Source organism: Sorex araneus, chromosome 6 (genome assembly GCF_027595985.1).
Source record: "Sorex araneus isolate mSorAra2 chromosome 6, mSorAra2.pri, whole genome shotgun sequence".
Lineage (NCBI taxonomy): Eukaryota > Metazoa > Chordata > Mammalia > Eulipotyphla > Soricidae > Sorex > Sorex araneus.
The window spans coordinates 133,399,105-133,415,511 of NC_073307.1; the positions used below are offsets into that span (position 1 = coordinate 133,399,105).

At 35.2% G+C, this 16,407-nt stretch overlaps 1 protein-coding gene across 1 annotated transcript in view; it reads left to right on the forward strand.

The window, feature by feature from the left end:
* Positions 1–16,407, forward strand: part of ELP4 (elongator acetyltransferase complex subunit 4) — a 202,147-nt gene that overhangs the window by 75,762 nt on the left and 109,978 nt on the right. Inside the window, exons 8-9 of the mRNA XM_004607869.3 lie at positions 884–992; positions 4,752–4,858. Coding sequence (XP_004607926.2) covers positions 884–992; positions 4,752–4,858 — 216 coding nt within the window. The remainder of the gene's footprint in view (positions 1–883; positions 993–4,751; positions 4,859–16,407) is intronic.

Genomic DNA, 16,407 nt, shown 5'->3' on the forward strand with positions numbered 1-16,407 from the left:
TGTACAAACAACATTTTAAACCTATTTGGATCTTAAGAATAAAACATTTTTAATGTGTTACTGCACATGAGAAATCTTGCTGGCAAGGTCTGAACAACATTCCAATCTACCACTCTGTCTGGAGTTCAGAGAAATACTGAATTTGCATGATTTAATTTCTTAAACCTATTTATTAAATGAATATTCCTAATAGCTTATTTCTTATAGCTGTGAAATTCTGGATACTTAAAACATTATACCTTTATGCTGTGTTGTTTAGCAATAGTATTGCTTGTGTTGGTTGTTTATAGGAGCAAAAACCGGGCTACAGATCAAGTACTTTATTTTGCTTTTATTGTATCCCAAACCCAAATTGCAGCATCTGGAAAAAAAGAGCAGAAGACTCCAAAGGTCCTGCATCTTCTTAACTGGTTGCTCCCATGTTTCTATAATACACACTAAGGACCTCAGCTGTCCAGGACTGGGACCTGGACCCAGCTGACAGCTGACAGGAGGACCTAACCTTGAACTTCTACTGTGCTAATTATTGCTTCTGAATACTGGTGTCTGTCAGATTTTCCAATGGGAAGTGGGTAAAAGAATTTGAGAAATAAAAGTAAATGAGAATAAAGAGAATAGAAATTGCCTTGCTCTTACAAAAACAGGACAGTGATTGTTTTCTGCCAAAATTATGGTGCACCCCAGATCTTCAGATTAAAATAGCATAGTTTGCCCCTACTGGAATTTTTAATTTATATCCAGTTTTAGGTTCTGTGATAATTGCAACTTTTATGTTGCTTTCCTGTGTTGACTTTCTTCTCTACAAGTTTTCACTGAGATGGTATAATGGCACTATGAGTCTTATATTTTTAAATAATTTGAATGTTTTGTTTCTTTTTTGCAGAATAAAGCAATTATTGATCGTATTACAAATTTATCAGATACAGTAGTTGGGCTGGAATCATTTATTGGTTCTGAAAAAGTAACCAACCCATTATATAAGGATTACCATGGTAAGCATTACATTTATAATGAAAAGAATATGTTTATAATGAGAATGTTTATAATGAGAAGAATGTGTTGCTTTTTGGGTACCCAAGCATCTTGTCCTTTCATATCTAGCGTCAGTAGCATGGGTTTTACACCAATATATAAAGTTTTTCATTACTGGTCTTTTTTTTTTTAATGACAACTTGTTTAAACTGTGGACTATGGGAGAGGGAGAGCTAGGAGTACAACTCAAAGGGCTGAAGCACATACTTGTATGTGGAAGACATGGTTCCTTCCCCAAACAACATTTGGCCTCCCAAACATAATGGGATGTGATGCTGGCCACCCCCAGCTTCGTTGCAGCCTTGGAGACCCCTGAGTACCACTGAGATGGCCCTGGTGGTCACCAGCACCACATCCTCAGGCCTTAACACCGAACCACTGGCTTGGTTGGTCAGTTATCACTGGGAATGTCCTCTAGGCTCCCTGAGAACCACATAGGAGACTTCAAAAATCAATATATAACCGATAAACTGTGTTATAAGACTGTGCAAGTGGCTATAGAACTTTGTCAATTTCCAGGGCCTATTAAAAATGTGTTAAAGTGCACGGCATATTTTACATGTGTAAAAGTGTATGGTAATTGTCAAGGCTGTGAAGAGTTAATATATGACCTTTGAAAATTAACAAAATAGAGCTGGAGAGTTAGTACAGAGATTAAGGAATCACCCCTGAGCACAGATCAGGAGTAGCTAACCCCTGAGCATCATCTCCCCCCCACCAAAAAAAAAAAGCATGATAAGTAATCAAGTGTTTTTAAAAAGCTAGAAAATGTGCAATATAAAAATTGCTTCCAAAAATAATTTGCTTCGTGGTTCTAACTGAATAAATGTGTACATAGTACATGCCCAGGTTAACTGTGCTTATAATTCATATATTATCATTCAAATATTGTTGTCTCTGTTGAAATTCAGCTGTTGAGATTAAACCCTTTCCTCTGACGAAGCATGTGGTGAGTAATAGGCCACACATCTTACATGCGAAGGCCTTAGATCCAACTTCAGTCACAGCAAAAATAAATAAATGAGATTCAGTAATATTTTTTATTTTCATTAAACATAATTGATATAACATTGTATTAGTTCTAGATGAACAGTAATTTGATATGTTTACACATTAAGAAATTATTACCACAATGATTTTATTTGTATCTTTGGTCACCCATAGTTATAATATTTTTTTCTGGTGATGAAAACTTATCAAATCTTAACAACTTTTAGCAGCTTTGCAATTGATAGTACACTGTTATTAACCAGTAGTCATCATGCTGCATTTTATGCCCATCAGGACTTCCGTATCATATAACTGGATGAACTATCATTGTTTTCATTTTCTTTTTAAAACTTGAAGTTAAATATTGCCTTCATAAGTTTTACATGAGTATGATTTATAAGTATTGTGAACTTAGAAATTTAGTAAAATTATGCTGTAAATTTTACAGCTGTAAAAAATTGTTTTGAGGGGCTGGAGAGATAGTACAGCATGCAGGCCTGTTGTCTAGCATGCAGCCAACCTGATTCAATCCCTGGCATCCCTTGTGGTCCTGTGAGCCCTTGAGGAGTGATTCCTGAGCACAGAGCCAGGAGTGATCCCTGAGCACAGCCAGATGTGACCCAAAACAAAGAAAGAAACAAAATGTTTTGATTGAAACATTTCTAAAGTTGAAGGCTGATTTTTGTGTTGAAATCTCTGATGTGATCACTTATTTCCACAGATTATCACTATCACTACATTATCATCCTATTGATCGTTGATTTGCTTGAGCAGACCCAGTAACATCTCCGTTTGTCCTAGCCCTGAGATTTTAGCAGTCTCTCTTTACTCATACGTCCCAATGGTGCCACATTAGAGGCTCTTTCAGGGTCAGGAGAATGAAATTCATCATTGTTACTGTATGTGGCATATGAATACGCCACAGGGAGCTTTTTAGGCTCTCCCGTGTAGGCAGGAAGCTTTCCGTAGCTTGCCAGGTTCTCTGAGAGGTAGAACTAGGCTATAAGAGGGCGCGTGGTCGAAGCTTCCAGGAGCTTGGTATTATAGTCTCTGGATGATGGCTGTTGATGGGATTACACGGCGCCAGGAGCAGTTTCTGGGTAGGACTGCCTAGCTACTGGAAAATGGCGGATCTGGGCGGAAGTGGCCCAGTCCCGATCCGAGGAGGCTTGGAGATCTTAGCACCATGTCCCGCACACCTGTGTTCTACCAGTTCTTTCATGTGTGAGGCTCGTCCAAACATATGGAGAGTGGCCTTGAGCATGGCTGTGGCTGGTTTCCGGAGGTCTTCGGCTGCCCCACTCTGCTCAGAGTGGGGAAGAGACTCAACCCACCACCTCCAGGAACCCTGTTGAAGACAGCCAGGCACAAATTAAGTGGTTTTAATGGCAAATATGGTTTCTATTAATAAAGAGAGCCTGATGAGCCACTTATTAATTCTGCAAAACCTCCTCTTCATAGCTAAACATGCACATTCAAGGTTAAAGTGAGAAATGTATGCTTATTTCTAGTATAGTTTGCTAAATTGCTTTGAGATTGAAAATTTGCTTCTCAACAGGTTTTCTTAATAACACCATTTGCATTTTTAAAGTTAAAAAAATAAAGCTATATTTTGATTTATAATGGTGCTTCTCAGGGGCCTGCGACCACTCCCGATGGTGCATGAGGCCCATTTGGTACCAGGAGGGATCAAATTCTGGGCTTGATATCTGCTGCATATATAATCTGCAGCTCTGGCTAACTTCCTGGCCCAGACTATGATGAAATCTTTTTGAAGAGCAATTAAGCACCTGAAGAATTACCCTCTTAAACCAAAACAAATATGTACATTAGTAAGTGTTCTAGCACACACAAAAAAGCTATACTAGTGATACCGTTCTGTAAGAGTCATCTAATTTGTTCAAATCTGGATTGATCTTCCACTGTATTTAGGAATTTGAGTTGGTGATTTTTAAATATGGACTGGGATAGGCAGAGCAGCCCTGAAGAATCTCATGTATCTTAGTCTTTGGCAAATGACCCTGAGTTTAGTCAGTAAATGCATGAAGCTCTACAAAAACCCTCTAGTGCCTTGTCAGAAAAAATTAGCAAGTGTTTCTACTGACAAGAGGCCAAAGCTCACAGTTTACCTAGCACTATTACAAAGCTTCAAACTGCTACATAAAGGTCTGACATGCCACAGAAATTAGTATCTTGGGATGCACAGGGGATAATGTTTGATACTGAAACCTAGTTTTCTTCCATGGTTTGTTTCAGTCATTAATAAGGTACAAAATGAAATACTTTTCAGTAGTGCTTCACTGGTTATCAGTAACCCATAAGCCTTGTTTTGCTGGCTGCTTACTGGTGCATTTAATAAAATAAAGATCACTCAGTGGTGCCGTGGGCAGCATGCAAGGTGATAGCCATATTTGCTTACTGTAAATACGAGAGAAAATCACACACAAACCGGCTGTAGTTTTGACAAGTATTAAGATCCCTCTTTACATCTGTACTTCTGTACCAAAGTGCAATTAGTTGTCCTCGCACAAGGATTTCTGTTTATCTTATTCTGCTTGATTACTTGAGTATAATCACACCATTTGCTTCATTGCTCTTGGTAGTAAGCTCCAGTTTTAAAGGGGGAGGATGCTTGTGTGTAAATTTACAGGATTCTGCTGGAAGACTCTTTTAATTCATGCATCCAATGACAGCGTTGAAATTTTTTTCTTTTAATATTTTTCCACAAGGTTTGATTCATATACGGCAGATTCCACGGCTTAATAACTTGATTTGTGATGTATCAGATGTCAAAGATTTAGCTTTTAAATTAAAAAAGAAGCTATTCACCATTGAGGTAAGAGAATTTATGTATTTTAATTCACCATCTGAGGTAAACAGTATCTCTTTATTTGTTGGATTTTGGAGGTTTTTTTTTAATGCTAATGGAATTAATTCTTTCAAAATGTTTTCATTCTGAATATTTTGAAGTCTTGCTATAACAGAATAATTTTTTAACTTTTTGTTTCCTTCATTTTAATGGATACCAGAATATGTCAAAAAAAGATTTTGTTTATAATGTCTATTAAAAGTGAGCTCCAAACTTACAGGCTAAGAATGATATGCATATTTCCAAGGCTTTCAAAGCATATTTAATTAAATGTTAATGAGATGTGCTTTCTTGTGTGTGGAATGTGAATGTTACCCACAATTGTGTATAGCTTTAAAAAAAGAGAGAATCTTTATCTTTAGTCTAAAGGCATTTTCCTGTACTATTAGTGAAATCATCTTTCTGCTTTCTGCGCCAAATAAAGCAAAGTATAATTTGTATCGGTGTCTTTCAATACATTTTCTACAAAATCTGGACTGTTTTGTGACCTTTATGCAAGCAATAGTGACAGAAAATAGTAGTACAAAAGATTTATTTCAACTTAGTCCTGCTAAAGAGCAAATGAACATAGCACTATTAAGCAATTAGAATTGATGTTTTATTAAAGAAATAAATGCTCAGAGATAGATGGTCTTGGGTGATGTGATAGTTATCAGTGTAGTCGGTGCAATTTTTTCTTAACAAAGACATAAAACAACCAGGCAGCCTTGACAAACCATTTTGTTTAATCTCTTTTCAAATGAAAAGCTCTTAAGCAGGCCACTTGTCTTAACTGCTTGAAACCATAAAACGAGAGAATTGCCACCAATAAATTAGCATATTTTTAACTTCCTCACCAAATGATGGTCAATGTGGCTTGGCACTGCTTTGGTGTTTGGGACTTCACCCTTAAGTGACCACTTTGGCCCTTTTGTGACCCTGTGCCCTCTTTAGCTGGCCACTTGATAAGGTAACTTAATGGTTCCCTCTCTTTTTCTCTTTCCCTTCACATGTGCAAGTAGCACTAACCTATAAATCATTGTAAGGGCCCTATCCAGTGACAAATTAATGTGCCCTCCTCCTAATTAATGGTCATCAATGTCCTTAATTATCTAATCCTATTGAGAGCAGTTAATAGTTAATCAGGCAGCCAGTTCTTCAAGCAGGTCATCTCTGCAGGAGTGTTAGAAGTTCCTCATCTGGGGATATTCCCTTCAAAAGCCACTTAAAGCCAAAAGAACCACAGTGTAGAAGTAGTGATTCTTGAGCTAATTTGCTTTAGTTCTCAAAAGAAGCCATTGAAATGAAACCCAACACTGTAATTGTTCCAATGTTGTTTCAGTTTCTCTTCTAAGTTAAATTTCTATGTTTTCATGGAAAATGTATTTTCCCCCTCTGAATGGCATCTTTATCCCAGTGAGTATTATTCTGTCTGTCATCATACAAACTAAGCAAGATTCCCTAGTGAAAACACAACAAAATAAAATAATGCAATTCCTCAGAGGAGAAAGTAGTACAGTAGAGTGAATCATGCTTCTGCTTGCCCACACCCCATCCCCTACCCACCCCTCTCTCTTATCTTTCTCACACACACACACACACACACGCATACACACACACACTTAAATACATATTCATATTGAAGGTGAGAGGTTAAAAATAATTAGTACTTAGAACAGGAAAGATAGTACAAAGGTATAGGTGCTTGCCTAGCATGTGACTGTACCATGACCTTGGTTCAAATCCCAGCACTGCATATGGTTCCCAGAGCATTGCCAGGTATGGCCCCTGGGCACTCCCAAGTGTGGGACCCCCCCAAAAAAAAATAAATAAATTTACATAATGTCATGTGGGACCTCTCCTTTGAATAAGTAAGTTCTAATAGTAGCCTTATTTTTACATCAGAGGCAATAGAAGATTATTAACCATATCAGTTTCTATTCTATTTCCTCTCTTCTTCCCATTTAGTCTAAACTAAGAGAGTCGTTATAAATGACCACACCCTGTGGTTTGAAGACAGTATTTGAAAATAAACCATAAACCGATGGTTATTTTTTTTGTTTAAAGCTAGATTTTTTAGTTAAGATCCTATATATCAAATACTTTATCTTTTGACTAGTATAAAATAACTGATACACACATATTAAGGGAGAGAAATACAGGTAAAACATTATAAATAGTGTATCAAGTCACACTATAAAATTTAATTTGGTGATTGTCAAATATATAAGTGAATCAAACAAACCGAAGAGATGTGCATATTGGAAAATAATAATGTATAAAGCCATGTTGTTTATCTGATTAATTGCTTTGATTGTAAAGTAATATATTATAAACTATATATCCAAATAGCAAATCTTTTGGTGATATGGGAACTAGAAGCAAGATGATTTTTTTATTAGAGTTGGAAATATTTTATCAGGTGGCAGTGAATTCATATCCCTTACGAAAGGCACAATTCGTAAGTGCCTTTTAAAACTACCCTGATATTTCAAATATAATAGACTATAAAGTCAAAGACGTTACTATTTCAGGCATCAAATTTCCTTCCGACTTTCAGAAAAAAAGGTAATTTAGCAGCTAAAATAGAAATAGCTTTTCTGATTCTTTTAAAACATATTGGTTATATACATATTGGAATTTACTTTGTCACGTGGTCTCAAATTTTGTCATACTTGGAAACAAGGGACAAAAAGGCAAGTCCTCATATATATTTCTAAGGTAATTTTCTCTTAGAATTTATTAAATTATTGCCCTGTTTACGTATTAAAAACTTTGTGGGTTTTCACTAATAGGTACCAAAGGCTTCCAACAGATAGAGCAACTTAAACCAGTAATTTCTCTAATTTCTTCATATTTCTTTTTTTTTTTTTCTGCTTTTTGTGTCACACCTGGCGATGCACAGGGGTTACTCCTGGCTCTGCACTCAGGAATCACTCCTGGCGGTGCTCAGGGTACCATATGGGATGCTGGGAATTGAACCCGGGTCAGCAGCGTGCAAGGCAAATGCCCTACCCACTGTGCTATCGCTCCAGCCCCCATAATTTCTTAATATTTCTTTCTATATTTGCTATATAGTGATCCAATATTTTATAACAAAAACATAACTAAGATATAGTAGTATAATCAGTATACAGAAACTCTTTTTCATCTTCCTATTTATCCCAGAATTCATAATATTTTATGCCTACTAAGTTACATACTAAGTGTATAACAGTAAGCATAAAATATTTGCTGAGATACATATATGATTGATAAATTATGGAATTTTAAAATTAGTACAAGTGATAGACTAAATATTATATAAATTCCACTCATCAAATGACTTATAAACACTTATAAACACCTTTCAGTTAATTTCTCTAATATGTATGCATAATGTGAGAAAAAAATATTTTTATATTGAAAAGACATAGTAAGAATTGAAATGTGGTTGGGTTGAATTTAATTACATAATCAGAGAAGCATTTTTTTACTTGCATTAACTATTATTTAAATTTTTTATTTTGTATTATCTTGTCTATCTTAACACTAGTAATTTTAACTTTATAATTAGAATGTCAATAATTTATTATATTACTAGAAGCCTCTTGAATATCATTATAAACAGGGTTTTTGCTTTCATAATGGAACAGTTTGAAATGAAACTCTAAGATTCATTCTTTCTAAATTCAAATTAGAAAATATGATTACTTTTCAATTTTAACTTTCGTGTAGTTTTTAATCAGTCATGAATAGGACACTACTATAAAGAGTAGCAACTATCATAAATAATATATCTATGTGGGTTTAATAAGGTAAGTGAATTTTAAGGGTTTAGAAAATTAGAGTTAGTCAAGTGTACTCAAGTTGTCTTATCATACTTGATTCTTTATTCAGAATACGTTACCCCAAAACAGCTCAAATTCCTAGAACTTTTTCTCCCAAAATAATTATCAAGAACCAGAGATCATTCAGTGGTCAGAGATGCATGCTTGTATGCACAAAGATGTGAGTTTGATCCCCCATATGCCATAACCACGCACTGCTGGTGTAGTCATGGAGGTCCCTAAGCACTGCTGAGTTACCCTGCCCCTTTACTCCAGCATCACTGGTCTCCCAGGAGCACTGCATCACCTGGCCAATCATTGAACTCTCTGACCCAATTAGGGAAGCATCTCCAGGAGTACCCCCAGGCCCCCTAAGCACTGCTTGGGAAGTCCCACAAAAACTAATCAGCTAGTCTTTATTTTTATGCATTTGTGCGTTTACTTAGTCCATTCATTCTTATTAGTGGTGGGGGCCCACTGTGCTCACGTCTTGTTTCTGGCTCTGTGTTCGGGGATCACTCCTAGCAGTGCTCAGGGGACCCTATGTGGTGCCAAGGCTGGAACTCAGGTTGACCCCATGCAGAGTAAGCACCCTATGCCCTGTACTGTCTCTCCTGCCCAGTAAATTTATTTTTAAATCATAAAACCTGAATGTCATACATTATCAGTATAAATTAACCTTACATGTGTGTATATAATATAGGGTATATATTAAGTAGACTGTACTATACTTGATATGATTTGGTAAGATTATTTGAAAGTTTTACGTTTTGGGAAAGCATTCAAGAGTATCAGTCACTATGACAATGTTGGACATTCTTGAATGTTCTATGTCAACTTTGATCCTAGACTTTCTTCTTTCTCTACATGTTTCTTCATTCTCTTTTAGTTTTTTGACTTTTATGAGAGAGGGGTAATGTTGAAGCCATACCTAACAGTGCTCAGGGTTTGCTCCTGACTATGTGCTCAGGAATCACTACTAGTGGTGCTCAGGGGACCATATATAGTGGTAAACATCGAACCAGGGTCAGTTGTATGCAAAACAGGTGCCTTACCTGCTATACTCTTTCCAGTGCCTGCCTTTACGGTTTTTAAGTGGGAAGTAGAAAGCTGCTGTGTACTTACTCTATTTAGAGGTAGAAGGGAGAGATAGTGAACTTATTTTGTCAGTTCATAATTATGTCACTTAAATGCAGTAATGGAAGCATAAATATCTTATTCAGATGTATTATTAGTTTGTAATCTTATGGAACATATAGTCCTGTATATCTTTTCTAATAATTATGCCCTGCAAAAACATGCTTGTTATTTTTTTTAATTCCCAGCTATAATGCGGGTAGCAAGAGAAAATCAAAATAAAGCATTGACATTTATTCATGTGGATGAAATCATTTACCAAAAATAAACTAAAATTAACATTCTTTAGCTATAGAAATGTCATTCCCTTGTTTGCATTCTAATATAAGTCATTCTATCTCCACACCCATACTTATACTTGAATTTCCAAGTGATGTAGACATATAGTGTGCCTCTTAGGTTCCCTCGGAGACTGTAGAAGTTTTTTTAATAGTACACTATTGATTTCACATGTCATAGGGAGCTGATCAAAAGTCTATGCCACCTTAAAGGAAACATAGTTTTTGAAACTCTCTCTAATCCTATTTCTTCCCACTTTGGAATCTTAATTAGAAGAGATAAGGGAGGAAAAAAACATCATTTAACTAAATTATTATCTCGATGTGTAGCAAAAGGTATAATCCTCAATTGGGCCAATTAGTGAAGCCCATAGTTAGCTATGCTGCAGCGAACAATTTGATTAGATCTGACACCATTCGAGTTCCCACTGTTGTTTTGCCAGGTATGATGGTCAGACTTCAAAGAGCTTGAGGCATCAGCAGGGCAAGGTTTGGAGGCCAGCTTAGGTCCGGTTGTTAATCTCTCTGCTAAACCCACAGCAGCTCTCACACAAAACAAGCTTACACGACACAATCATGTGGTATTAAAGTTAGAGTTGAGTCATGCCAATTTTCCTTTGATTTTTTTGATGATTGACCAAAGATGGCTACATAATACATAAACACATTTTAAAACCATACTGTCTAGGTAAGTTCCCCACACCAACTTCCCAAAAATGAAGATTTTTCTATAGCTTCTCATATAAATGTTATGAAATTTTATTCTGTTAAACAAACTTCTAAAGTAATAGCACTATTTCAGGATAAAAATGAGTGTTTCGTGCTAGTAATCTGAATGGCAAACTTTTCACTTATCACTTCACAAAAATTCGTTCTTACATTAATAATTCCTAGAGGAAAATGTAAAAGGAAATTGTTTCTAAGTGGTACACTTTTTTAACATTCTGTTAAGTATGTTGAAAGAAAAAAAAGAAAGAAACATTTTTCCCTGAGTCATTTATGTTCACTGACAATTTTTCTGAAATTTCTTTATAATTATGTTCCACTTAAATGTTGAGTAAAGTGCCCTTCCAGGATGTGATTGCATAAGTGTTCTGTTCTCTGCATTCTGATTTGTTGGAATATTGTAATAATGGTGACATGTTTCCATTCTGAGAAAAGCCTACGGCTGCTTTAGTATTATTCCGAATGATTGAAGCTGCCATCTTGGTGACTTTCCCTGAGGCAGCAGAAGGCCTGTTTGCTTTTGTGTTCATTTCACATGCTTCCTGGGAGATGGGCTAGCTGCATATCTTTGCGTCATTTGGCAAGGAAGAATGAATTCATATTTGGCTGATATATATCTTAAAAAGATATTTCTGAAGGGTCACAAAAACCTGTCATACTAAGTTTATAATATTGGTTTTTGGGTTTGTTTTTGGGTTTGGGGAGATGGTTGGGGGTTGATTTTGGGGTCACACCCAGCTATCCTCGGGGTTGACTCCAGCCTTTGCAGGGATCACTCCTGGTGGGCTCAGGGAACATTTTTGCAAAATTATATACATGTGTTGATGTGTGTAGTGGATATATATAAGAGGTTAATATCCAAACTATGTAAAGAATCCATAAAACTCAATAGTTTTTTTTAAAAAATCTTATTAAAGAATGGGCAAAGATCTGAATAGACTTTTTTTTTTCAAAGAAAATGTAGATTGCCAACAAGTATATAAAGAAATGCTTAGCATCACTAATAGGTAAATGCAACTCAAGACTACAAGTTATCACCTCACACCTGTTAAGATGACTAGTATCAAAAAATAATAAATGAGGTGCTGGAGCAATAATACAGCAGTTAGGATGCTTGCCTTGCACATGGTCAACCCTCGTTTGATCCCTAAAATCCCATATGGTTCCCCCTGAGAAATTCCAGGAGCTAATTCCTGAGTGCAGAGCTAAGAGTAACCCCTGTGCATCCTCAGGTATGGCCTCAAAACAAAAACGTAATGATAAGAATTAGTGAGAATATAAAGAAAAGGAAGCTCTTGTGTACTATTGGTGTGAAAGGAAATTGGTGGAGCTGTGATGGTAAACAATAAGGAAAATTCCTCAAAAACTTAAAAAAGAACTACCATATGATACACTAGTTTCACTACTAGGTATATATTTGAAAAAAAAAAATGGAAACCCTAATTCAAAAGGCTACATATGTGGGCTAGAGAGAGGGAATTCCAACGATGGATAAAGTGGCTTGACTCGCTTAATCCTGAGCTACATTCAGTCCCTAGCACCCCATATGGTCCTCCAAGTCCACCAAAAATGATATCTGAGTACAGAACCAGAAGTAAGACCAGAGTATAGCCAGGTGTGACCCCGAACAACACACAAAAAATATTTTTAAAGCTATATGTGGTCTCATTTTTATAAGCAGCATGATTTACTGTGGCCAATATATGTATACACACAGACACATAGTTGTATGTATATATATATATGTATATATATTTGTGTGTGCATGTGTTTATATAGTGTTGTATGAATGTACATAATTATATATAATGAATGGCTCTTAAAGATTTATGTAAATGAAGTAAGTCAGTCACAGATGGACAGATACCAGGTGTGGAATCTAAAACACCAAAAGCTCATAGAGAACAGATCGTTGTTGCCAGATGTGAGAGTTTGTGGATGGGCAAAATAGATTAAAATGGTTAAAAGGGATAAACTTTCAGTTATAAAGTTAAGTCATGAGAATGTAATGGACTTTAATATTCTATATTGCATATTTGAAAGTTTCTGTGAGAAGAGATCTTAAAAGTCCTTTTGGCAAGAAACTAAGTCTGTGGTGATGGATGTTGCTTTTTGTGATCATTTCATAGTCTTATAAATATCAGATCATTAAAAAATTGAATCTTTATATGCCTGAAAATAATGTTATGTGTCCATTATATGGCTTCGTGCATGTCTTACCTGTGAGAGGCCCAGGCTAGATCCCAGACACAACACATGGTCCCCCAGCACCTCCAGGAGCAAGTCCCAAGTACAAAGCTGGGAATAGCCCCTAAGCACCACTGGGTATGGCTCACAGCCAAAACTAAATAAATACAGTAAAATAATAAAAAATAAAAATTTCATGTAAGACAGTTAAGGGGCTGTAGCGATAGTACAGCGGGTAGGGTGTTTGCCTTGCACTCGGCCGATCTGGGTTCGATTCCTCCTCCTCCTCTCTCAGAGAGCCCGGCAAGCTACTGAGAGTATCTTGCCCACACGGCAGAGCCTGGCAAGCTACCCATGGCATATTCGATATGCCAAAAACAGTAACAAGTCTCACAATGGAGACGTTACTGGTGCCCACTCGAACAAATCAATGAGCAATGGGATTACAGTGACAGTGACAGTAAAGGATAGTTAAGATGTGTGCAAGTGTGCAGAGTTTAGTAAGAATTTATCAAACTCACATTGTCAGATTTCTAATTTTTTTAACTTATTTTTTAAAATTGAATCATGGTGAGATACACAGTTACAAAACTGTTCATGATCCAGTTTCAGTCATACAGTGTTCTAATAGCCATCCCTCCACCAGTGTATGTTTCCAACCACCAATGTCCCCAATTTTTTACCTCCCCTTTTTAGCATAACTCATTTAAACCAAAGTTTGATCTGCTTATATTAAGCCTGCTCTTTTCATTACAAATATTTCTGAAAAGTCTTTGTACTATCAACTTTAAGAAAAAACAACAGTAAATTTTATTAATGTAAAACATTTTTGTCTTTTATTATGATTACTAGAAAAATTGTAGAAATTGTGTGCCTCCTTGAAGAAGTAATAATTAAAATTGCTAGTTTTTTTTTCTAAGACATTTTTAAAAATATTTTTAAATTGAATCAGTTTTTTAAGGTAGAATTGGGGGGCCTGTAATAAATATTTTTTTAAATATGGTATGATAGAAATGCCTTTAGAGAAGTAGTAAAGCAATTCTCTTATTTGAGTAGGAAGTAAAATTTTGTCAGTTATTACTGTCATAATTCCACGCCACAGTGGACATCTCAGAGACCAGCCAGTTCAGATTCTTCATATCTAGCATCGTAAATTTCACTGACTTGTTTTGTCAGGTGCTGTCATGTCAGCCCACTGTTGTTGTAAAGACTCAAACCAAATCATTTTGGCATGAGCCTTCCAGAAATAAGATACCCAAAATGAATGGTTTAATGAAGTCATGTATTCCCAATTTTGGTAAGGCTGTCAAAAGTATATTATACTCATTGAGAAATTTCTGAGCAAACAGTAGTATGGGACATTTAATTCCATACTTTATTGAAAAAAATAATAGCATTATTTATTACAAAAATTGGGATACACTAGGGATATTTATACCCTTTTATGTATACACATTTGAAAGTAGTAAAACTTCCAATTTTATTGTCATTTAGTAAATAGAGAAAAGGTGTCCTTTACTGAAATGGAAATTTTCTATTACAAAATGAAGCTAGTAGCAAGCTTTTATTTTTGTTGCAAAGGCAAAATTGTGTCTGACTAGATTTTTAAGAATTTAATTATTTATGGATTTTCTAAATATTTAATTTTTATATAATTGGGGGAAAGCTTATCTTTCTAACAGTTAAAAGACATGATCATGCTGTAGAGAAATAGAAGCCTTAAACTTTTAATTTACATATTTTGATTTTGCATAGGGGACATTTTTGATATTTCTGCTCAACAATAAATATTTTACCAACATTTACTGTAGCCCTGAAAACCCCTTTAACACAAAGCCTCCTGGTGCAATTAAAGGTCACTTGTACATATTGTAATAGGCTACTCATTTACAAGATCTTTGTTAAGGGTCAGTGCTATAGCATGAAATGGATTGCCCTTGTTGAGCCTGTAAATAAATGGGTCAAATTATCTTGTATTCGGTGGGCAAAGGAAAAAGCTAGCACAGTATTAGGGTATCAGTAGTTCTACCAACATTGTTAACATATTCAGCAAAACTCTATTTTTGAAGTTAATAATTTTAAAAAAAAATTGTAGACAGTATGACTTCAGTTTTTAAAAGAAAACTATTCTCTCACATGTTATTTGTTTAAATACACAAATCTATCTGGGTATAGGATGACTCACAGTGTTCAAATGGCCTTACTTTCCAGTTCAACAAGTATGTTTCAGAATGGCTGAGATGTAAGTATTTCTTTTTTTCTGTTTTAAACTGGTCTGAGAAAGGCACACAGAAAGGAATCATTTGGAATGATTATTTTAATTATTTTCACAGCCTTTTCAGTACTCTTAGAAATGATCGTCAAAATAAATTATTCATAACAACCTATACTGTATGGATTCATTCACCTGAATTCAGTCACTGGTTCTTCAATTAATTCTTAGGATAATATAAGTGATAAGAATTACTTTATATCTACTAATAATTTTAATGTATTTTTATTTTGTTATGTAAATATTACATATGTACTACCCATCTCTAATTTGTTGTCGCTGCTTGTGTACTGTCAAAACTAGAAAAAGAAATTGACTTGTAGTCAGCATCAAACCCAATCTGGAGCAAACAAAAGTAATTCAGTGATCATTTTGAATCAGCAACCAAGTGAATAAATATAGACCATCTTTTAAAAACTAGTAAGACTTATTGGTATATAAGATTAGGGCCAACTATAGGGCCGGTCATAGAGTAAGCAAAAATAGCTCTGATCCAGGTAATCTTCTCTGTCATTTAGCTCTCAAATATCTCCAATTTACTCTTTGGTTTGGCTTTCCCATACTTCAGCACAGGGAAAGCATGGTGTTTAAGCCTCCTTTATAACGAATTGAAGCTTTGGGGAAATGAGATTCATTTAGGAATATACGTACATTAAACATATCCATTTTACTCATTAACATGCCTACCTATTTTAGTGCCCGACAATGTGAATACTCACAAATATTGAATAAATTAATGAATGAATGATTAAACAAATAACCTCTTGGTATTTCTCAAAACACTCTGAGTACAACAATAAGATCTTACTATTTTAAACTATACCAAATCTTCATAAATAATATATGTCTAATGTTTTGTATAAGTAAAACAACCTTCAGAAAAGTCTTCTAATAATACAATGAAGTATTATTGCTGAAATAAAGTAGAATTTTCTACTTAAAATCATCAGATAGAAGATTAATAAAGATATTTAGTTTTTTTTAAAGTGACATTCTATTTGAAACATGACTCTCGTTGCTACTGAAATTTATTTTGAATGCTTCATCTTAATAGATTTAATAGCAAGTTTACATAACCATAAATGTTTGTGATGATTTTTAATATGATTTCTTAAGTAAACTTTTGGA